Here is a 25,078-nt window from a genome sequence, read left to right on the forward strand (position 1 = left end):
CTTTCTCAGCATCCTCTGCACCTTTCTGTGCTCTTCTCAACAGTGGCTTTTACAGAGTTCTGCTTGTACTGGGTAGTCATGGGGCAGTGCAGAGAAAGAAATGCTGCAACTCTGATGCTACTGTTGAACTCTCCAGGCTACTAGGAGCAGAAAGTCCAGAACGGTTACCTGGAATTCAGAAAGTAAACACCTGTCTGGGAAATTCAACACAGGTCTGGAAGGCTATAGCAGCTCTAAACAGACTACTTTGCTCTTCTTGTCTTTTTTTTTTTTTCCCATTCACTATTTGTATTTTTACTGCATGCATTAATTCTTTAATTAAAACAATACTTTAAAGAACACCATTTTCTGACCGGGCATGGTCACACACACCTGGAATCACAGCACTTGGAAGATGAAGGCCAGAGGACCATAATGTAGCTGGGATTCACCAGTCTAGGGTCCAGGAAACCAGAGTGTTGGCTTTCACTAGCTCAGTCACTAAACCTCTTTGGGAACCAGCTGTCTGAGGGTAAAATAAAGTGATTAGATTCAATCTATGCAATCAAATGTTTTAAACCCGTATGTCATTAGCAATTTCTCTCTTCCTCACACTTCCAACAGCCAAAACAATTTGGATCTTTCTTTCCATGATTTAAAGAAAATATTTTCTGCCTATGCTTTTGAGAAGTAACCTATCATTCCCTTCCAACCAATCCCTGAACTAGAGGGCCCCCTTCTGTTGTACCAGCACTCCACTGAACCCTGTATGTGTTTCTCATCTCCACTTGTCTAAAATTTGCCTCCTTCAAACAGCCGAATGAAGGGAGGAAAAAAATCCCAGTTAATTGGATTCCAGTTCATTGAGGCTTTACTGTAGGATGCCATGCTGGAGACTCCTCCAGCCTTGTGAACATGCAGTCTGCAATCTGGACACCTTTTATTTAATTTCAAGAATTCCCTTTGCACGGCAAAAAGGGGTCTGAGGAAAGCGGAGCAGCGCAGATGAACCAAAGGGCAGAAGCTGAACGCTCACAAAAGGCAGTACCACCAAGCAGTGGCCGCCCACTGAGCTCCCTGGCTGGGAGAGAAGCGGAATCCATGGGGGAGCAGGAAAAGCCATTTTGACACAAACAAGGTTCCTGGGGCATGCCACCCCACCCCAGTGCCTGGCCATGCAAGACGCTGAAATGGAGACTGCCACTGCCCAGAGCAATGCACCAACATGAAAGGGAGTTCTTTGGGCGCTTCCCCAGGCGCCTGCGGAGTCGAAGCATAGTAGGGTCTGTGTCCACGTCCATGAGCACGGTCAATTAACACATAGCACCAATTGGGAGGCCCAGGGCAGGAGAGAGACTGAGGCTCAGACTCTAGCACCCACTTGCCCAGTCCTCCTGGGCAGACTCGTTCCTTGGTGGCTGCTCTGGCAGCAGAGGTCTCTCTCACCCTTGGCCCTGGGAAACTGGAGTAAATCATCAGGGTGAGGTCTGACCCAGGGCACCAGCTGCCTCCAGAGGGCGGGGCCCTACTGTGCAGTGAGAAGCTGCTGCTGCTGCTGCTGCTGCTGCACCGATTAAGGGACTGGAGGTGGGAAGGACAGGCTGGGGATCCACGGCGCTACTGGCCCAGGCGCTCACGTGAAGAAAGTCTTCTGGAGTACAAGCCTGGGCATTTTGCAGCCAATCCGTTCCCCGTTCCCAGTAACCCCAGGAATTGGCCCCTGTTGCTTCTAGATTGGGAGGGAGCGGGGACTTCAGGGGAGAAAAAGGAGAGGAGAGACCAGGAAGGCCAGGTGAGAGTGGTCTCTCAGACGACGGAGGTAGGCAGTGTTTGCGGTGGAGACACTGCGCGGGGCCAGAGCTCTGGTGTGGCTCCGCCACGCTCTTCTCGTGTAATCTTGGGTAAACCATCTCACCTGTGTCTCACTTTCCTCAGTTACCACATCAGGAAAACCCTATCCCACCTATCTCGGAGAGACAGGCTAAGGGAGAAAATAGATAACGGATAGAAAACACTTAAAAAAGTATAAAGCGCTACAGAAGCGCGAGGCAGTGTTGTCTTGAGGATGTCCCCTTAGCACACCGCTCAGCTCACCATTGCACCTTCACTTCCTTTCTCAGGTTGTCTCCGAACCTTAGGATCGGATTTCCTTATTTCAGGAGGGTTTTGAGACTCCCTGGTCGCTTTCCCTGATCACAATCTGTGACCCCAGTGGCCAATGGGCACACTAGGTGGTCTGAGAGGCGTATTCAACGACTCTCGCCTCCTTGCTGACCCTCTGGCACCTTCCCCATCCACTCGGCCCACTCTATGAGATGGGCTTGCTGTCCACTCAGGTCAGACAGGCCTGGGGTACCCCTGTCCAACCTCGGGGTACCCTGTCTAGAGTGCAATTCCTGTGCCTGGTCTCCAGCAGGAGGTGGGAAGAGGGTGGGAAGGTGCGCTGAGAACAGTAGGGCAGGATGGTGGGACCTCAGAAGCCCCAGCCGCCCTGGCTCCAGTTCAGCCCTCCCCACCCCCCAGCCCAGCCCTAGTCTCTCTCCGGTGGCGCCTGGAGCGGCCTCTGGCTGCTTAGGCCTGGGCCGCTGCTGTGCACCCGCAGGTGGTCCTTGAGTGACTCCTTGTAACGGAAGCTCTTGCCGCACTCGCCACACGTGTAGGGCCGCTCGCCAGTGTGGATGCGCTGGTGCTTGAGCAGGTTCTGCTTGCGGATGAAGCTCTTACCACAGAGCGCGCACTGGAAGGGCCTCTCGCCCGTGTGCAGCCGCTGGTGGTTCTGCAGGTGCTCCTTCCGGCTGTAGGTCTTCTCACACTCAGAACACTTGTAGGGCCGCTCACCGCGATGTGTCATCTGATGGCGGATGAGGCCCGAGTGGCAGTTGAAGCTCTTCTCGCACTCCGCGCACTCATAGGGCCGCTCCTTAGTGTGGCTGCGATGGTGGATGATGAGGCTCTTGCGCACGCCGAAGCTCTTCCCGCACTCCGGACATGAGTAGGGCTTGCTGCGCGCGCCATGCGTGAGGAGGCTCCGCCGCAGGCCGCCAGGGCAGCAGCTGCCACAGCCACCGCTCACACCGGTGCCACTGCTTGTGCAGCCACCACCACCGCCTCTGCTGCCTGCACTGCCCTCCCCGCCCGGCTGAGCCTCCACCGAGCTGCGCTCCCCCGACAGCGCGGGAAAACTGTCATCCAGCAGCCCGCGATTAACAGGGCCATCGGGATTCTCAGGCACTGCCAGGGTGGGCAGGCTCTGCTGGTGGGGCTGGGACTGGGGCTGGGGCGGGTTCTTCACCAGCATCAGGTTGTCACCTGGGGGGGGGGGGGAAACATGAAGATGCGACATGCTGACAGCATTCTCTTCCAGTACCCTGAGGAGGGGTGCAGGTCATAGGCTCTTGGGGCCTCATTTTCTCTAAAAGTGAGGGGACTGAACAGATGATAGCTAGGTCGTCATCTGTACTGCCCTCCAGCCTACCAAAACCACCATGCATCAGAAGTGTCAGGCAGGTAGCAGAGCAGAAAAGGAAAGCACTTCTGCTAGCCATAAGCCACCTTGGAAAGGCAGACTACCTGAAAGGAACGAAACATAACTAGTTTGAAGGGCAATGCTAAGTTATCTCTAGAGATTCTCTCAATCAGAAGGAAAGAATTGGTCTAACTTTATCCAAAGTGAAAACCTGCCTAGAAGAATGCAATGCAGGGAGTTGGAACTATAACCCCCAAAGGATTTGAGGTTGAGGGGCTGGCTTGCAGAGCAGGCCAGGCAGCTGGGATGGTGTGAGTCCTATCCTAGCCTGAGGGCACGCGCCGCACCCCCCCATAACACTTTCATAGCCCTCCAGAACCTGCCTCCCGGGAAACAACTCCTATCTCTGCAAGCCTTTCCCCTGCACCCTAGGGTCTCCGGGCCACAAATCCATAGCTCCACTGCCTTCGGAGAAAGCAGGGGACCAAGTCTAAGCTCTGAACATCAGAACAGTGACCTCGGTTGCCACCCCGGAGGTGCTCCCTATGTTTAGGAGTCTTACGCCTCCCCCTTCATCTTCTCCCCAGTCTGGCTGGCATTCCTTCCTCTCTGCAGGAGTCCCACTAACCATTTAGGGACAGCCTGTGGAAGTACTGTGGCATTGGTGAAGTCTGCATCTACCCCCCCCCATCTCTTCTTGGGATCTCTTTCTCTCCTATGCTCCCTCCTCTGCCCAAGGCCCAAGTGAAGTCCGCTTCTCTGACCACATCTGTCATGTTTCTACCCCACCTTCCAGGCTCATGGGTGTCTTACCGAGGCCTGTTCTTAAAACACTCTTACACAGACCAGGCCCGGGTCCTCCCTTCTGTCCCAGTCCATACTGACTAGGTAGACAACAATCTCCATAGGAAAATGGCTAGGGACAAAAGCCAAATTAATTCCCCTCTCCTCAATTCAGGACGTCTCAGATAAGTATGCCAGTATCCTATGGGATTGGCTGTGGCTCCTGTGGCAACTGCTTTGTGGGTCTTTGCTGTACCTTCCACAGCAAAGAGATGCTTCCCAAGGAACCCAGAGTAAGACAATTCTACTCTGACAATTCTTCATCTGTTTTCTTGCTGTCCCATCTTGCTGTGCACCCCTTTGTTCTCTCTGACTGACCACCTTAGCTCCCACAATCCAGCACCAGTTACTCACTGGCAAATACCCACGCGACCTTTGTTCTTCTCTCCACAGTTGTGCTTGCCTGGAGCAATCCTGTGACTTCGCTCAAGTTCCTGCGTATTGTGCAGAAAACTGCGTAACTCTCTTGAGGGGAACCTCATGGCTGGTGTCCTGGCTCTTGTCTCTAGTGGGTTCTGCTTTCCCACTCAGCAACAGTTGCATCATTTCTCTTCCTTCTCTAGCTATGTCTCCTCAAACATGGACATGAGGGCTTTTCCTTTCAAGTTGCTGCTGCTAACTGATTCGGATATAAGCATGTGATTAAGCTCTGGCTAATGAGGAGGGAGAAGTTTGGAAGGAGGCTTTTGGAAATTACCTCACCCTTAGAACATACAGGAAATGAGCCAATGAGCCACCAACCTGAGGATGATTAAGGATGGCAAAGGGAGTTGGAAAGAACTTGGTTCCTCAAAAATATAACTGAGTCCTTGAACCAACTAAGTTTGACCCTGCACTGCCTCAGGACTTACATAAGAAAATAAACTTTATTCCTTAAGGCAGTTCACATCAGGGCTCTAAAGCAGTTGGAAACAAAGTTCTAGTCATCCCCAAACTTAAAACTTAAAAGGAAACCTGCCCCAGGTCCCATGTCCCTGCCCCAGCCAACTTCTCATCTCATTGCACTACACCTTTTCATAGCCACATCCATCGAGTTATCCTCACTAATTTTACCACTTAATCACCTCTCTCTTTTATAACTACTAGTCAGGCATGTATCCCCACCATTCCAATGAAACAACTTTTGTCAAGGTCCAACAATCTCCAATTTGTCAATTCCAACAGCCTCTTCCTTGTCATGCATACTCAGTCGCTCGCAGGTTTAGGGAGACCATACTCTTCTAGTTTCTACCAGGCTCAGACCTGGGATTCCTCTTTCTCTCCCTCCCTCCCTCCTTCCTTCCTAGTACTAGAGTTTGAAATCAGGGCTTTGAGGCTTATGAGGCAGGAGGTCTACCACTTGAGTCATGCCTCCAGCCCTTTTCACTCTGGTTATTTTTGAGGTAAGATCTTGCTTTTTGCCATGGCTGGCCTGGCCATGATAGTCTTATTTACGTGCTTCCTCACCATAGCTAAGATGACACTACACCCAATTTTTCTGTTGAGATGGGGATCTTGCAAACTTTTCCCCATGCTGGCCTCAAAACATGATCCTCCCAACCTCAGCCTTTGGAGTAGCAAGAATTACAGGTATTAGTCACTGTGCCCAACAATCTGGGATTTCTTTAATTCTTTGTCTTCTCTTTTTTTTTAATTTTTTTTTATTGTTTTATTATTCATATGTGCATACAATGCTTGGGTCATTTCTCTCCCCTGCCCCCACTCCCTCCCTTACCACCCACTTTGTCTTCTCTATCCTCAGAGCTCATATTGTCCTGAGCTTGAAATAACCTATATGCAATCATTTGACTGCCTTTGCCCTCAGCTCCTGGGATATAGCCCTTAAGTTTAGCTGGTTCTGATTTGAATCCTTTGGCTATAGTAAAACTATAATCATAAGTATAGCACTTTCCTGAGATTTTTAGGCATTCTAGCACATGCCTGAACCTGAGGGGATAGTGGGAATCCCAGACTTTGGAGCCAGCTGGTCAGAAGTGAGGGTGACCTAGGACCTCCCAAAATGGTAGCTGAAATGAGGGCCATGTTGTAGAGGATGGTAGCCTCAACCTGTGAAATGTGACCCAACTCTAGATACCTGATGCCTGATGTCATTCATTTTATAACCCAAATCAATCTAGCCTTGAGCTCTCTGATGAACTTCAGACTCCTATATTCATACTTGACTCTGCTACTTGGATGTCACCTCACCTCAAATTTTAATAGAACCAAAGTAAAACACTTTGCACAGCTACCTGGTTGTTTCCCAGGGCTCAGGACTTCAGAAAATGGCACCAACATTTACCCATTTCCTCTGGACCCAGACCTAGGAGGCATTCTTGATTCCTCACCCAATACTCATCCATCGGTTAAAATGCATCCCCTCTCTCCACCTGTACTGCTACTGTGTCAACTGTGACCAACCATCACCCCTTCACCTGGGCGACAGCAAACTTACCAGCCTCAAAAACACTTCCCCAGCTCCCTCTCATTCCATACCTACTGTCTGTTCATTCCCAAATTGACTTTATAAAAGTGGAAATCAGATCATGTCACTACTTGTTGAACACCTCTGCTAGACTCCTTTCTTATTACAGTGCAATCCAATTTGGCCAATGACCTCTGCCTACCACCCCAGCCTCAGCCCCCAAAGCTTCCTTGGCCTTAGCCCTTGCTCCTCCCTCTCCTGGTCTGTCCTGTGGTCGGCTTCTTCTCGGGGACTAGGGAACACTCAGCCATCACTTCCCAGGGAGGACTTCCTGACCACTCTGTCCTTAACCCTCTTGCCTCCTCTTCCTCTTGTTTTCTTTGGAGCGCTTGCCACTCCCTGGCTTGACCTTGGTTGCTTCTTGGTTTACTTACTATCGAGCCCCTGCCTACAAAGGCAAAGGTCTTTCTTCCCAGCTTCTGCTGCATGCTTACAACACTGCATAGCAAGGGCACTAAATCTGGGGGCTTTGTTTTTTGTTTGCTTCTTTCATTGCTTGGTTTTGTTTGTTGTTTTTTTTTTTTTGAGATAGTCTCACTATGTGTCAGAGGCTACCCTGGAACTTACTATGTAGCCCAGGCTGGCTTTGAACTGACAATCCTCCTGCCTCAGTCTCCCAAGTGTGGGATTATAGGCATGCACCATCATGCCTATAATTTTGTTTAATATATGTCAAAACTAAAAAGGGTTGGGGGCCACTGTTTTAATCCAAGGTAGTGAATAATGTGGGAATTTCAAGAGGGTGTAGTTGGGGCTCAGCCCAAGGCTCCTGACCACCACTCCCTCCAAAGAACATGATAGCCACTGGACTCCAAAGTCCTATTCAAACTTCTGTTTCAATGGAAGCTCACACAAATTAACTTTGGGTGAACTGGATTTTTAATCCTGTCTTACTTACACTGTCTGTGAGTAGAGACTCGATACATGCTCACTAATTATAAAATCAGGAGCCTCTTTTGCTAAAATACCATGTCCAATTAGGCTGAAGTCTGACTTTGAGTCAAACAGGACACCAGTTCCTTCTCTCTTGAGCAGCCCAGGGCTGGGGAAGGAGACTGACAAACCAGGTATCACCTGTTTCTGCATTTCATCCTGTTTCTATCCCCCTCTCTCCTTCCAATCTCTTTCCAGAAGACTCTTCCACATAATACCATGTCTTACAAGAGTTCATCCAACTTTCCCTGGCAAACACCGAACTAGATCTGTTTTAAACCTCAAAGAAACCACAGATGAGTTACTAGTTTCAAATTCCAATGTTAGTAAGCAAGAGAGGCTCCCTTTGCAAGAAAGAAGAGAAACCCTGAAGAGGCTACAGTGACTAGGCAGCTGGAGAAATATTTTGATATGCCTGTCTTCCCAATTCTGGGCATCTCCTCCAATGCTAGGGCTCCAAGGCCTCCCAAAGACAAAATATCACAAGTGAAACCATCCTATGAGTTGTCATATCCAAACTGAAGTAGGAAAATGGTTCTTTGCAAAGCCTGGCAAGTTCTCCAGGGGCTTTCCTAGTTCTGTTGCTATACCTGCACAGTCTTCCAGGCCCATGTGCTCCTAGCCAGCTTGGAAGAATAAGAAGGTAGTGCTGAGGACAAGGGCTGGGGAAGAATTTCCTAGCAGTGCCTGATGAGTTGGTTCCTGGACCTTCAAGGCCAGAGTTAGAAATAGTGGCTGGGTGCTCTGTGGAGGTGGCTGATGTCATTTCCTCCTGTGCCAGTGGTCAGTCTTCTAGATCTCTCCTATCATTCCACCATGCCAAGTTCCTAAATTCCATTTCAACACATCTAGCTCTTTTTTTTTGAGACAGGGTCTCACTATGTAGTCCTGGCTAGCCTTGAACTCATAATCTTCCTGCCTCTTGAGTGCTGGGATTATAGACATGAGCACCATGCCTGACTCTAAATTCCATTTCACACAAGAGCATCCACTGTCCTGTTCTGTCACGACAGACTCTGAAAGGCTGCCACCAACAGAATATCACCTGAAAAGTAGAGAGTCTGAAGCAAGCAACCCTCATCACAGACCTCAGCTATTCAGCCCTAGACAAAACACCCCGGCGTCTTAGCAGGGGCACACAGTACTCACTGGGGCCAGAGTCTAGTCCGAGCTCTCCTTCCATTGAGTCACGTGGGCCCCACGGGTATGGCTGCTCCTCCTGCTTGATCCAGGACAAAATGTCATGTGCTGAGATAAGGGACTCTGTTGCCAGGAAAGAAGGCGGTCTTAGACTTTGTTCGTTTCCACCCAGCATCCCACCAAAGGTTCGAAAACCAATGCATGCAGAAGCTCCAGCTCGCAGGTGGGTGGCGGTCTCAGTATCTGTGTTGCATTTATGGGGCTCCTTCTTGCCTTCTCAAACGCCTTCCTATATGAGCTCTTACTTGCTGCTTGCTATATTCTGAGGTAGCCAGAGACAAGGAGGTTCCTCCCAAAGCCTGGGCAACAATAGAGTCACATTGGAACTCAGATCTTCCAACTGTCCACTGAGCACCAGAGGCACCACAGGGCCAGAACAGGCCTTCAGAAAACTCAGTTTTGACAGCCCAAGTGCCATGGCTGACTGGCCTGACTCAGAAATCAGCGGTCAGAACCGAGAGAAGCCTAAGGATTCTACCAAGGAGGCTCAGCTTTCTCATCTGCTGGGTTCCTCAATTTCTCCCTTGCCATGGTGACCAACTCTAAGGATTCCTAGACTCCGCCTCTCACCTTCTCTGCCTAGTGTGAGACTTTAGTGTTAGAACTTCTAGAATGGATGACATGGACCCCCAGTTCTGCAAACATACACTAATACACACACACAGCCCTGGCAAGTGAGCATCCCTGAATGCCCGGGCCCTTCCCATAAATTTCATGGGAGATATCTAACTAGTATTCACTTGAAAGAAATTCCAGGAAATCTAAATTATTTTCTGACACAGAAATATATACAGCTTTTTAAAGCTTTTTTGGTTGTTTTAATTGCTAAAAAATAAAAAAATAAAAATAAATAAATGCTAAGGCAATTTTAGTATCCATTCCACTGACACAATACTTTATCAATTTATGTTTCCTTTGACTTCAAACTTCACGCCCGTATCTTTCTCACCTGAATTGGGGTCCGTGGGAATATCTCTCTCTGCCAAATCCTGCTGGTCCCACACGCACTGCTGCTCCTCCTGCTTAATCCGGGACAAGAGCTCCTGAGCAGAGATGGGGGAGTCTACTCAAGGGAATGAGAGCAGCAAAGGCATTAGAGGACAGGAATTGCCGCCATTTGTGTTTTCAGGAAACCTGATTTCATGCAATTACCTGTTTTCCCCAAAAGATCAGGCATAAGTGTAACTAAATTATTCTAATTAACTAAAGATTCAAGTTACTCTGTCCACAAGAAATACAGCGTTGGCTGCAAATCAGTGGATTCCACAGAAAAAAAAAATGTGACTCTAGATATTTAATCTCCCACCAGAATATGGTCCCCACGCCAGTGTCATGACTACCATGGAACCGAGGATCTGCACGAGGCATTTCCCAGGAAGATGATCCTTCCAGGAAGACTTCTAGACTCATCATTTAAACAGAACTTTTCTAGATGAATCACCCTATTAAACCTTATTTATCAGTTATTATCTTCTTATCTCTTAAAGGTCTCTTTAGAGATAGCAATGTCTGACAATATCTGACCAGTGAAGGGCTGTCCTCTGCTTGTATGCTGTAATTTCTTGCCTGTGGGGCTGTCTTTGCGAAGGGGGTATGAGGTATGAAGCTCACCAGTGGTCATGTAAAGAGCTAGAATATGTTAATCTACCTTGTTATGGCTGTTTTTATGTGTCAACTTGACTTGGAGTCAAACATTACTCTCAATGTGTCTGTGAAGATATTTTTTAGATGATAGTAACATTTAAGTCAGCAGACTATGAATAAAGCTGATAGCCCTCCATAATGTAGATGAGCCTCATCCAACGCATTTAAGGCCTTAATATAAAAAGATGGACCAACCCCAAGGAAGAAGGAATTCCACCAGCAGACATCAATTCTTCCTAAGTCTCCATCCTGAATTCTGGACTTGCCAGCCTTCATAATCACATGAGCAAATTCTTAAAACAAATTTCTCTATATATACATACATGTAAGTGCATGTGCGTGCGCACACACACACACCCCACTGACTGTGCACACATGTTGCAACAGAGTCTCACCTAAACAGAGCCTAGCTGAAACAGCATCTATGAGCAGCTCCCCACAGTCACACGGGCAGGGGGAAGCCTGGCTCGGACGCAGCAGCCCATAAACACTTGTAGAAAGCAATGAAACCTCTTCCTGGTCAGAGAGTAGGTCTTACCAGCTTCTATATTTTGCCACCCATAGAACCTAGTAAAATGCTATACACTTAGTACTTCTGCTCTGATACTGTTTTTAAAGGGGAGAGAGGCACAGCTCAAAACTAGTAATACAAAGAGAGGAAAGAGAACAAGCCAAGCCAGAAGTAGCTGCAAATTCTACTGAATGCCATACCTGTACCCCTGAAGAAGCTCTGTCTTGGCCCAGTCCTTCACCTACAGTTTTTCCATTACTTGTGCTGCTGTCTGGCTTGGCACACATGGTAGACAACCTCATGCACACACATGCTATAGCAGGGGACTGTAGACCGTGCACACTCTCCTGTCCAGTCCTGGGGCAGACACCTATTTGGCCCACTCACCAGTGATGGATTCCGTGGGGATGGCTCTTTCCTCCATGCCTCGTTGGCCCCGCACACACAGAGCTTCCTCTCGCTTTACCTGGGAGGGCACATCCTGTGCAGGAACCAGGGGCTCTGCAACTAGGGACAAAAAAACCATACTACTTGGAGTCTTTTTTCTGTATGTTGTTCACCAGGACATTCTGAGGTCAGAAGCATGGCTGCTGGCACTTGCTGGGGGAGAGTACAGGGATCTTGGGTTTCTACTGTAGCCACAGGAGACTCCAAGGTTCCAGGAGCAGAGAAGTGACCGACATTCAAGGAAAAAAAAAGATAGGTAAACAGCAAAATGAGGTGTGAGAAGGCCAGAGAGACTTTGGAAACAAAATGCTGTGCAACTGGTTGGGACTAACCCAGACTTGGTCACATGTTTGATCTTTGTGTAAAAATTGTTTGTCCTTATTTTTTTACCCAAGTGACCATATACAGACATATGTGAGCACATATGTGATTATGAAGCAGACACGCTGTGCAAAGAGGCACAATTGTGCCCTGATCTTGGGTGGATAAAGCACAGCATCCTCAAGCATAAAAGCCAATGATGAATCCTTTAGGAAAAACTCCAAGACATGACTGAAGGGCATTTTCTTTTTCTGGTACTCTATGGTACAATGTACTAGCTCCTGGCAAGAGACAGCTCAGGCAACAGAAAAAGAGATTGGGTGAGGAATTTGAAGGTGGAGATCTTGGTTTCAACTCTGCCACCAACTTGGTACATGAGTCATTTCACCTCTCTTGGTCTGTCTGTCTGTTTCATCTAAAAAGTAGGCACAGTAGTAGTCCATGTTATGTTTTGTGACCAGCAATGGTTTGATAACTCAGTGAGACTATTGAGGTCACAGGACGTGAAATGTAAGAAATGACCACATTACACTAGTTGCTGTAACCACGGCTACTGAACTAAATATCTGCAGTGCCTGATGAAGGTGGGGAAGGAGCAACTGAGATGAACATCCACAACAAGCAAATCCACAGAGACAGCAAACAGATTTATGGTTGCCAGAGGCTGGGGGGAAGAGGACTGGGGAGTGGTTGCTAATGGGTATGGGGGTTCTCATTAAGAAAATGTTCTAGAACTAGACAGTGGTGAAGATTGTAGGACTTTGTAAATCACTAAACAGTATTCTTTAAAGCAGGAAATTCTATGGCCCACAAATTACACCTCAGTAAAAGAAAAGACTGGAAGAAGAGAGAAGAGTGCTACAAGCCCCGTGAAAACTCCCTCCACTTACAAACAAGGGCGGACTGAGGACCGCTGAGTGCTCACGCAGCCCGGCAGATACAAGTCAAGTGCAGATTTTACCTTGTCCACCCCGCTCAGGAGAGCTACGACCCTGGGGAAAGACCCCTAGGGCAGAGCTGGGGCTAGGCCCCTAGCAACTTCCATACCAGTGAAGGCTGCCAAGTGTGAATTCTCAGGACTTGGGGTTCCTTTCTGAGTGAAGAAAGAGCCTTGTGGGGTGAGTACCTACGGGCAGAGTGTGAGTGTGAGTGTGAGTGTGTGTGTGTGGAGAATGAGGTGTACGACTGCAGAACACACACAGGCAGTAAGGAACCACGCCTCCCCGTCAGACTCCCTTCTCTCTTCCTCTGCCAAACTCCCTAAGCCTAGGTCTGCAGCCTGTCTGCTCCCAAATCTAGGTTCTCTCTTTCCCAATCAGGCCTGGGAGGTATTGCAAGCCTAAGTCCCTCCTCATCTCTCTACCCAGTTTACCTATGAGTTCAGAGCTACCATGGCTTAAACAAACCATGGTGTGGTTTTAGGTCAAGGTCTCTTCCCATAAGCAACTGCTACATTTCAACCACAGCAGAACTAGCCCCCAAGGGCAATTCAGGAGACCCTTCTCTTGACCAGTTGCAGTAGTGCCTCCCAATGCATTGTGTGGGATGCCCAGCACTCCTCTCCCGCCCTTCCCTGGACCTGGCACTATTTTCAGCAGCCATCACCTGTGTCTGTATCCACTGGGATTTCTCTCTCTTCTGTGTGCCGCTGCTCCCACACACAAGGCTCTTCTCTGGGCTCCACCTGGGTGGGGCCATCTGGCTTGGGCACTGAGCCCTCTGCATCTAGAAGTGAGAAGGAAGGGATAGAGGGCTGTGTAAGGTTGACCAGTGAAACTAGATCAAGGGAGATGGAAGAGATCTCCACTAGCCACCTCCCCATTCTCATCTGCACATCTCTGCATGGCAGCAGTTATGTAAGTAAGGTAGGTAACCTTTTATGAAGAATCCTGAAAAGATTCCCAGGTTCACTGTCAGAAAGAGCTGATCTCTGAAAGCCAACATCATACTAACTATGGCTTACCCCACACTCTTGGGGTGCAACATACAAAACAGCAAATGTGCTATTTTATTGTACTCTGTAATGGTAGTGCTACAGAGAACTCTCTCGTGACCGACTCTGTCACTGGGTTTTTTATTTTCTATACTACCATAAACTGTTTTATGTTCCTAGTACCAAAAACAAACAGTTTTCTTCCTTTAGGTTAATATACATGTCACAGCCCTTTCCAGATAGCACTCACCAAAGGACAGGGAAGGTGTCCTTACCCAGGGACATCAGGGTTTTGTAGTTCTCCTTAACGAGGTTGTTGTAAAGCTCCTTCTGCCATTCGTCCAAGTTCTTCCACTCATCCTCAGAGAAGTAGACAGCAATGTCGACAAAAGTCACTGGGACCTGGGCCAACAGGAGGTTTAGTCTAGCGCCTCTTGCTGCTCCTCACCCCTCTCATCTGTAGGCCATGGGTGTCAGCCTAGCTTAAAGCCTGGCCTTTGCTCCCAAACCCCAAGCTCTGAACCCCAGCACATATCAGTCCATTTTCATCAAGTCAGACCTCTCCATCCCTGACCTTCTCAGGCTTCCAATAGCAATGACGGTCAACACTGCCTTTCTCTTCTCTTTTTCTTTTCTTTTCTTTTTTTAAAGCATTGAACCCTATCCTTTCCTATTTCACTTCCAGGTCAACTGGACACCTAAAGGAAAAGCTGTAGTCAATGTTCTTCTTTCAGGTGACAGAGGTGTGGAAGGTTCTCAGTGTGGGTATCAAGGAGCCAAGTATAGTATAACACTGTGATAAAACCTGTATTTCAGGTCAGGTCACTTGTGTGTACACAGTTACATTTGTCACTAAAACACAGAAGTCAAAGGCACATGCGAAAGCTCAGGATAGACCATCCTCACAAGGTGTTCTGGGTCACAGCCTCATATCAATCACTCACCAGTGAGGGTATTCTGATCTGCTACATAACACCACTGTTTCACTTTGACCAGGAGCCTTGTCTATGCTCATTTCAGCCTTCACCAGAACCACCTCACCTCGAACCCAACTGTTCAAAACGATTTCACTTTTGTGACTTTTATCACTGAGCTTCCCTCTCTGACCACACGAGCTTCCTTCCTACTCCTCTTACATCCCTGGTGAGCCAGCCTCCCACTCTCACTCTGAAATCTGATCTCTCCACTCACCCCCATCCCCATGTCCTTGTCCATTAGTCTTCATGCCTGTGTGTGCAGGGCCAAAGCCAGTCTGTGTGGCACACTGGTGCAAATTAGATTCAGCAATTGCACAGATCCTGGCATACAGCTTGGTGAGTGGGCAGTACCCTTACAACAATTAGAAATGGCAGCCTCAAGCCAGCACACAAAGCTGCAAGCGCACCCTGTGCAAGTGTGATGTGTGCTTCCCGTGTGTATATAAAATCATAACTGGAATTTTTAACTCCTTGGGCATCCCATCAGACTTAGGCAAATCCCCAATGTAAGAAAACTGACACAGCCTCCTTTCTTCATTTTAATACCCTGTTGTTAGATAAAACACAGAATTCTTAGTCAACATCTGCCATAAATTCACACCACTTGTCCCATGGCTGCTTCAGAAACCAATTGTTTTTTGATACTTTACTATGTTCCCCAGGAAGGTTGTTTCAAACTTCACTCCCCAAACACCCCTCTGGCCTTCCTGCATCTCCACCAGTCTGTCTCTGATCTCACGTGGACATTGGCAAGCTCCTTCCTTGCCCTTTCCTTCTTGCCAAGTCAAACCTGCCAGTGTGTGCCCTTCATTTCTCCTCCATGTCCTCCCTGCAAAACTCAACCCAAACAATTTTGTCTCTTCTATACTTTAGTTTCTCCCCATCACTGGCTCTTTCTCTTCAGTGTCATTCCAACATAAGAAAAATCTTCCCTCAACTTTGCTGCCTCAAGTTACTCAACTCATGCTCTTCATTTGAGACATCCCAAGAGACATATTCCATTTCTCCTTTTTTGCAATCTATGCATACTTTAACCTCCTAAAATCTGTCTTTGAGCCAGGCACAGTGGCTCACACCTGTAATCCTAGCTACTTAGGAGGCAGAAATCAGGAGGATAGCAATTCGAGGTCAGCCCAGGGAAAAAGTTGCAAGACCCCATCTCATCCAATAAAAGCTGGTGTGATGGTATGTGCCTACTATCGCAGCTACAGGAGAAGCATAAATAGGAAGACCAGTGTCCAGGCCAGTCAGGCGCCAGTGGCTCACGCCTGTAATCCTAGCTACTCAGAAGGCGGAGATCAGGAGGATCGCAGTTCAAAGGCAGCCTGGGCAAATAGTTCATGAGACCCTATCTCGAAAAAACCCTATTACAAAAAATTGGGCTGGTGGAGTGGCTCAAGGTGAAGGCCCTGAGTTCAAGCCTCAGTTCTGCAAAATAAATAAATAAATGCTAGACCCTATTCAAAAAATAACTAAAGGGCTGGAGTTCAGCATGTGGAAAGCCCTGGTTTCGATCCCCAGTGTTGCAAAAATAAATTAAAATATAAAAAATTCTTTAACAAAAAAAAAAAACTAAAAGCCAAAAGGCCTAGGGATATGGTAGAGCACCTATTTAGCAAATATAATACAAGGCTCTGAGTTCAAACCCAGTACCACAAAAAAAGAAAAAAAAAAATCCTATATACCAGTCATTCTTTGGAACTATACCCTGGAGATCATCAGTGAGCTGCTGCTAAATCCTCACCCTTTCAGACCTCTTTGAAAGGTCAGAGCACATTCTTAGAAGTTTCTCCTGCTCAGTTTCCACAACTAGGTTGCCTGTGGTCCAACCAGCACACATCTTCTTTACTATTTTCTGCTCTGCCCTTACCCTTCCCTGTTTCTTTACTTTTCCCTTGGCAATTTCATTCTTTTTACTACAACTGTTACCTCTTTGCAGATAACACTCTGAAATTTTCTTGGCTCCCTTCAAATTTCCACAGCCATCTGAGTGTCTCCATTTAATTGTCTATAAGCACCTCAAACTAAATTATAAGTTTGTTAGCTTTTCCAACATAACAGCTCCTTTGCCTATTTTGGCATTTCTTTGGAGAATCAAAACTTCAGAATCATATCTCACATTTGGAAACAGACATCACTTTTGTGTGTGTGTGTGTGTGTGTGTACTACTATGGCTTGAACTCAGGGCCTACACCTTGAGCCACTCCACCAGCCCTTTTTTGGTCATGGGTTTTTCCGATATAGGGTCTCACGGACTATTTGCCTGGGCTGGGTTTGATTTCTTTCCTCCTGAGTAGCTAGGATTGCAGGCATGAGCCACCAGCACCCGGCTCAGACATCACTTTTTAAAAAGCTGCACTGTCATGATAAAAGCTTTAGCACACAAGGGAGGGGTGAGGATAGGTAAGACACCTAAAAAATTAGCTAGCATTTGTTGCCCTTAACGCAGAGAAACTAAAGCAGATACCTTAAAAGCAACTGAGGCCAATAGGAAAAGTGGACCAGGAACTAGAGAAAAGGTGAGATCAAAAATAATTAACCTAGAAGGTAACACACACGCACAGGAAATTAATGTGAGTCAACTCCCTGTATACCTATCCTTATCTCAACCAGCAAAAACCCTTGTTCCTTCCTATTATTGTTTATACTCTCTCTTCAACAAAATTAGAAATAAGGGCAAAATAGTTTCTGCTGGGTATTGAGGGGGTGGGGGGGAGAGGGAGGGGGCGGAGTGGGTGGTAAGGGAGGGGGTGGGGGCAGGGGGGAGAAATGACCCAAGTCTTGTATGCACATATGAATAATAAAATAAATAAATAAATAAAAAATAAAAAGCTGCACTGTGATAGGATACTTCAGAAATCTGAGACTAGAGGGAGCCTATATTCTAGCTGGAAAGACGGTGCATGAATTAGCTAGGAATCAATTAACAGACACAATAGAACCAAACAGGCCCAAAGGATCTGAAAGAACATCCTTCCTGAATCCAAACGGATAAAGAGAATGCATCCCATCTAACCTAAGAGTACACAGCGTGGTCTATACTGAGGCCAGCAACCTTCACTAACATTCTCGTGATGCTCTAAGTCTATGATGGCTTTAAAACACGTCCACGAATTCTTTGACAGTTCCTCAAAACGTGGAGCCTAATTCTCATCCTCTTGAGTGTGAGTAGGACTTGATAAACTGGCTTCTTGCAAACAAATAAATGATAGCGTACAGCTTCTAAGATTGGGTCATAGAGGACACTGCAGCTCCATCTTGGATTCCCTCACTCTAGGGGGAGGCAGCTGCCATGTTGTAAGGAAGTTCAAGCAGTCTTGGGGAAGGAAAGGAGTCCTTTTGCTGACAGCCAGGTAAGGGAGGAACCTTAGAAGCTATCTTCGATAACCACACCTCCAGTCAAAAGCCAGACTGTAACTTCACAGGACTGAGCAGAACTATGCAGCTAAGCTGCTTCTGAACTCCTGACCCACAGACACTATGAGGTGATGGCTATTTTTTAGATGGTCAAACTGTGGGGTAATTTATTACACAGCAATAGGTAACTGACAGTGGCCTACATAGTCAACATTCAAACCCAAGCCCTCTGATTCCATACACCATAACCATTCCACCATCATGCAAGAACACACAGCAACCAAAGACTCCTAACGCCTAACCCAACACATATAACATATGACAGTGCTAGGCAAGGATACTGTACCGAGTTAAAACATGCAGTACAGAAAAGAGCAAAGGGCAGTGAAGGAAAATGCTGATCAGGCTAGACAAGCAACATAACCAACATCACATTCAATGCTGTGCAGGAACCAAAGCCACTGTTACAGCTCAACTCTGAGTCAACAGGTTGCCTATCTCAGCAGATACTAAGCCATTTAAGACCTGGTCCCTTCCATGGAGCTGGTAGTGCTCCAGCCACTGAGAGTTGGTGAATATTTTTTTTACATGCCAACTCTAAGCCAGATGCTATTATAAACACAAAGATACAGCTGGGCGTCTTTGGCTCACACCTGTAATCCTAGCTACTCAGGAGGGAGAGATCAGGAGGATTGTGGTTTGAAGCCAGCCCGGGCAAATAATTCATGAGACCCTATCTCGAAAGAACCCACCACAAAAATAGGGCTGGTGGAGTGGCTCAAGGTGTAGGCTCTGAGTTCAAACCCCAGTACTGAAAAAACAGACACAAAGATACAGCAGTGAACCAAGAGAATCTGCATCTTGGTTGAGGAAAGCCAACCAAAAGATCAAAAAAAAAAGTAAATGTTTAACATACCAATGGCATAAATGCTTAAGAAAAAATTAGAGTAGAGATAGGGAAAAGTGTGCAGGGAAAAGAGCATACAAGGAGGCCCTGCCTAGCAACTGTAAGGCCATGAGTTCAAACCCCAGTGATGCAAAACAAACAAAACAAAAAAGAGTATACAAGGAGGGACTTGTATAGGGTGGCCATGGATGGCACACCGATAAAGCAACAGCTGGGCAGATCCCTGGTGAAAGCAAGGGAGTCATGCAGAAATCCAGAAAGGAGCTTCTGTGGATTGTCTCTGAGGTAGGAGCATATGTGACACTGGGAAACAGCAGGAGGCCAGAGTGTTGGTAGGGAGCAGACAAGAAGGAGTGTGGAAAGGATGGGGTTGGAAAAATGGGGAACAGATGAAACCTAGGGTTTTATTCTAAATAAGGTAAGAAGCCACTTGGGAGGTTTAGGCAGAGGTGTGGTATGACTGACTTACATTTTAAAGGGATTGCTTTGGCTGGTTTATTGAGAACAGATTTATGGGGTGGAGCAAGGATGGAGACCAGTCAAGGGGCAGTGGCAAGAATCAGTAAGATGAGGGTGATGCCAAGCAGGTGATGGTTTGGTGGTGGAGGTAATGAGGAGTGGTTGCACTGTGGATATATACTGGAAGTAGGGTGTGAACAAGAGAGGAGACAGGTAGGACTCCAGAGCTTTGGCTTGAGTGGGTGAAAGGATGGAACCGCTTTCAGCAGAGATGAAGTTGACTTTGGGTAGAATAGACTTCAGGCAGAAGACCCAGAGTTCTGCCTGGTCACATTAAATCTAAGCTACTAACATGCAGATGGCGATGCTGAATTAACTGATAGGAATGTGAATCTGGCATCCAGGAAGGAAGCCTGGGCAGGACACAGAGAAGGAGGAGGGAACGAGCGTGTCTGGGAGTCACAGCACACGGATTGCATTTAAAACCACAGGACTGGATGAAGTCATGAGGGAGGGAGTGCAAATAAGAGCAAAAGGCTGAGACTGAGCTGGAGACCAGCAAAGCAGACTGAGAAGAAGCAGCTAGCAAGAGAGGGAAAGAATTAAAAGAGAGATAAATCCTGGAAACCACATGAAAGGTGTTTCAAGGAGGGAGTAGCTACCTGCATGCACTGCTGCTGATGAGGCCAGAAGGATGAGAACTGAGATCCAACCAGTGGCTCTTATACCTTGGAAATCAATAGGACTTATACCTTGGAAATCAGTAAGACCAATAGGACAGAAGAGTAGGAACAAAAGCCTGAGGACAGTAGGTTCCAGAGAGTCATCCAGGTAGCAAATGGAATACTCAGAATAGAGAAACACGTTCAATGAGACCAAGAGGGACGGGATGTGATCAGCAGAATCTAGTAAGATGCTCAACAGGACAGATGGTCCAGTTCCTTTCCTAGGTAAAATGCAAGGAAAAATAAGAGATGGAAGAAGAACCTACAGATTAGCAAAAAAGATGGGAGAGACAAATGAATCATAATATGTGGACATTATTTAAATTCTGATTCAAACAAAAAAAATGAAGAAAAACTATGAATTGAAAATTTGAATATCAACTAGATGCTGGAGTAGAGCTTTTACTATAGTGGTGGTGGTAACGTGGAGGTTGATATGTTTTAAAGAGTTGTTACCTTTTAGAGCTGAAATACTTATAAACAAAATGATTAATGTCTGGAGTTTGCTAAAAAAAAAAAAAAAGAGTTGGGGCGGCTTGAGGTTTGGCTTGAGAGCACCTGCTTTGCAAGTGTGAAACCCTGGGTTCAAACCCAGTTCCACCAGAAAAAAAAAAAAAAAAAAAAAATTAGGAGCGAGGAAGTAGGAGAAATAAAACCAGCAAAGAGGTGACAATGCTGAAGCTGATGTGTACTCCGAGGTCCATTACACTAAAAAGGGAAGGAGGAGAAAATGGAGAAGAAAGAATTAGAGATATTAATTACAAGCAACTCTACTTAAACAATAGTCTTTTTTGGTTTTGGTTTTGTTTGGCAGTACTGGGTTTTGAACTCAGGACCTTGAATTTGTTAGGTAGGACTCTATCACTTGAGCCACACCTCTAGTCCTAGAAATCTTTTAAGGGATTGTGCTCCAAAGAGAAAGACAAAGAAGCTCCAAGTAGAAAGAGATGTAAAGCACTTAGTGGAGGGAGGTGTAGGGACCAAGGAGGGGTCCAGAAAGTTCACATGCTGGTGGAGATGATCCAGAGAATAGGGAGGGATGCTAGAGGGACCTCCCTAGAGACTGGGCAGGGGGTAGGCACAGAGCCACAGAGGCAGGGGAGGCAGAGGGCATGTGCACTGAGGCAGCAGATAGAGGAATGAGTTGCTGTACAGGGAAGCCTCTTTTGAGGGATTCTCTCAGAGAAATAGAAAGCCGGGCCATTGATTTGAAAGTGCAGTGTTGATGAGCCAGGAGGGTGGGACAGCCAAGGGAGCATGAATTCTGAACCTAAGAAAGGCACACCTGAGGTTAGTGATCATGACTTGAAAGTGATTTCAGCCAGCATGGTTTGGGGACTTTCTCTAGCCACAGTTCAGACATATACAAAGATAACCAATGACAAATAGTCCACTGGTTGGTGTTGAGTGAGAAAACCAATTAGTAAAGAGCCACAGATCTTTGCAGACAACTCAGGGAGAGTGAGGGATGGTAACCACCAAGGCTGTGGGAATAAAGGTCAGCCCTGCTGGGGTACAACATTCAAGACAGGTTATGGAGAGACAAAAGACACTGAATGAGACAACAGGGAGTCAGCCAAGTCTGTGAGGCCTAACAAGATGAAATCAAAGGTTTGTTCACCTGTGCAGTTCCTCACCTCCAGCCCTGCCCCTAGCCCGCCACATACCTTGGGGGCCTCCCCCTTGCTGCCAGGTGGCAGCCGCAGGACCCAGAAGTTTCTGTTGCGTAGCAGGTTCTCCAGGTTCTCCAGCCGCCGCTGCAGCAGCCCATACTCCTGCAGCAGAGTCCCCAGCACGGCCCACTTGCTCTCCATGTGGTTGCCAAACTCCACAGCTGTCTTCTCACAGTCGGCCAGCTTCTTCTCTGCTGTCCCAGTGCGTCCCTCCAGATTTAGCAGCTGGCTGGCCTGGGCATCCACCTTCCTCTCCACAGCCTGAATGGCGGCCACCACGGTCCAGAGAGAGATCTCTGCTGTGGGTAACTGGGGCTCCCGCATCATGCGGTCAGGGAAGACAGGGGCCCGATCTGGGAAGGGAGGGAACTGAAAAGGCATGGGTCGCCGGGCATCCATGTCCCATTCTTGAGCCTGTGTGCAGAGGGAGAAAGTGATAGGGATAAGAATATGTGGGGGGGGGGGGAAGAAAAAGTACAAAAAAAAAAACAGGAGTATGTGGGAAGGAGAAAATAGCTTGAAACGGGACAAATAATTTCCATGCTGTCATTTGTCAACCAACTCCCCACCTCCAGCTATGGTGCCCCCAGCAATAGCTAGACCGGCCATCCACCCATTCAACTAACCACTCTCCCATCATGCCATGTGAAACAGGCTGCTACCTAGTTTGCCTATCTTGATCCTTGCCAAGTCAAAGCCTAAAATGTCCCGAACCCTTTCTCTACTTTCTTCATGGGCTAGACTTAACAAACTTCGTATTTGCTTCATGTTTTTTTGTTTCAAGGTAAGAATTTTCATGTAAGTTGTCTGACACTAATCTTCCCAGCAATCTCTCAGCAGGTTAGGGCAAGAATGATTATCTCTGCTTGAAAGATGATGAAATTGAGGTACAGAGAAGCCGCTGGTCATTCCACAGCACTGCCCTGCGCTGCTATCTGGCGCAGGGCTAGTGCCACAGGTAACACAAACACTGCAAACCTGCTGCCAACACTATTTCTACCAGGACTGTAACCAAGAGAGAGGCCAGAGCACTTAAGCTAGGGAGCAGACCAGCACTTGTTTTGTTTTGTTTTTTATTATTTCATATAAAACTATTTTTTCACATATTTTGCAAAATGAAAAGAGATTTTTTTTTTAAATGACACTAATTAGAGACCTTCACCCCTAAGGGGAATAAGATGAAAAGCTCTGGGCCCCTCCCTGACTCCTGGAGAGGGGGTACCCCTTTATCTTCCTGCAACAACACTCATCTCAAAGATGAGGCCAGTAGGCCTAGGCTGAAAGCTATGGCCAAGAGAGGAGAGGGGAGGGTGGTAAAGGTTCATTGGTAATCTGGGTGCGGGGTACATACTGTGCCAGCACCCAGGCTCTCAGGATGATGACACAAGCTGATAACCGACTCTCCTTCTCACCCTGACAGGAGGAGGCGACCCTTTCTGTTCTCACTGCTGCTGCTGAAGAGGCCCTCAGGGTGGGTAACATGGAGTCCTGTTATTTTGAGTTGAGCTGGACAGCCTGTGACAAGCATGAAGCCATTTTCTCAAACCAGCTGTGACAGTCAGAGGACCACTTCACAATGTCCTTTTTCCCTGACATGGGAGCGAGAAGAGCAAGACCCTGGGAATGCCAGCCCCTGCTGGGTAAGGGGCAGCCCTATGTTCAGCAAAGCCATCCATGGGTTCATGTAGGTTTCACTCCCAGAGGAAGAGGATAGGGTGGACAGAGGCTAAGTTTGCTAATTCGGGGGCCAGTTTAGTTTTCCTGAGTTTGAAGTTCTAAGGCTGAAAAAATCAAAGGCAACATAGTAACTCCTGGTTGACTTGTTACAACCCAGCTGAGAATGAGGTGGGAGCAGAGGGGAGCTGTGTGGAGTCTGGCCAGGGGACAGCTCCAAGACTCCCCTCTAAGGAAGCGTTCAGGCCTTTTTCAACCCTCTTCCGTCTGTTGGATGCCCATCACTGGGGCACTGCTTCTCAAACTCGTTGGCACTCTGGTGCCTCCTAACTCCCAGGGACTCGAAGGTTACCGACTCCGGGACGCGGCTTTGGGCGTCGTCAGTTGTCTTAAACGCTGCTCAAACGATTCCAATACGCAGCCAAGTTTGCCAACCCAAGACCACAAAGTCCCCTCCCTCTGCGTGGTCCCTTCCCTGGATCATCCCCGGGGCAGAGAAAAAGTGCATTCCTCCTTGTACTTGGAGAAAGAAGGTAGTAAAACACGTTAAAATCTTTTCATCAAACTGGCTACAGTGTAAACATGGACGAGGTATTCGCTCCTGGCGGCGGGGCAGCAGGCCTGCCCGCAAGAGCCTCGGCAGGCCAGGCGCAAAGGGGAGCCCCGGCCGGGCCCAGTGAAGGGCGCACGGCCACGCCAGGTCCCGGGCAGTGCAGCCTGGACCCCCGCATCGCGGTGGGCACCGGGCCTGGCCGGACGCCGGCCGGCAGAGCTCCTCGGCGGCCTCACGGCAGGGCCTGCCGCCCGGGGCCTGCGTCGGGGCCCGCTCGGCCCGTCGGTCCGCACGCCCGGCCGCCGGGGGCCGCGTCCAGCGCGGGCACCGCGAGGCTCCCCCAGGCCCCGCCGGCCCCGCCCCGCCCCCACGGCAGCGGCGCGGCCATGGCGCCGGTGGGGGCTGCACCCACCTGCATGGGCGGCATTCCCTCGGCCATTTCCCCGCGCAGCGCCGGTTCCTGGTGGCAGACCTCCTCCGGGGGCAGAGCCTGGGCCCAGCTCCAGCTCCCGCTGTCCAGCCCCAGGCCCTGGATGCCCAGCTGCTGAGGCTGCGGCCGTGTTGACACAAACTGCATCCTGGGAGTGCTGTTCCCCGCTCGGGCCGGCCAGGGAGAAGAAGAACGTTTTCCAGGCGCCTTCCCCCTCGCCGGGGCCGGACAGCTCCATCTACAGCCCGTAGGAGCAAACAGTCCCCTTCGGCGGCTCCCCGCCCTCCGCAGCCGGCGCGCCAGCCAATGGCCTCGGAGCTCCTGCCCGCCTGCGGGGCCCGCCCGGGCCACCCCCCCACCGAGATGGGGCATCTTGGCCCGGACGGAGGTCAGGACTCCCTTGGCCTGGGATGGCCTGCTTTCAAGTCTCAAGCCGTGCAGGGTCCTGGACCTTGGGCTTGATTTCTGTTAATTCTACATATTTATTGGGGCATCCCAGGAGAAAATGGTGCCTGGCCCTTTGAAATTTTTACTGAATACCTACTAAGCTCCAGATGCTGTTTAGGCAGAGAATGAGCTTTG

General features: G+C 48.3%; 1 protein-coding gene across 1 annotated transcript; it reads right to left on the minus strand.

Annotated features, from left to right (window-relative positions):
- Nucleotides 1–242: 242 nt before the first annotated feature.
- Nucleotides 243–24,751, minus strand: Znf282 (zinc finger protein 282). The gene is made up of 8 exons (XM_020159289.2): nt 24,479–24,751; nt 21,834–22,253; nt 14,017–14,143; nt 13,414–13,533; nt 11,428–11,547; nt 9,835–9,948; nt 8,835–8,948; nt 243–3,288 (listed from the first exon to the last, which is right to left on the minus strand). The coding sequence occupies exons 1-8, from the start codon at nt 24,641–24,643 to the stop codon at nt 2,510–2,512; spliced, it is 1,959 nt and encodes a 652-aa protein (XP_020014878.1). The 5' UTR covers nt 24,644–24,751; the 3' UTR covers nt 243–2,509.
- Between the last annotated feature and the right edge of the window lie 327 nt (nt 24,752–25,078).

The sequence above is a fragment of the Castor canadensis genome, chromosome 2 (assembly GCF_047511655.1).
Source record: "Castor canadensis chromosome 2, mCasCan1.hap1v2, whole genome shotgun sequence".
NCBI lineage: Eukaryota > Metazoa > Chordata > Mammalia > Rodentia > Castoridae > Castor > Castor canadensis.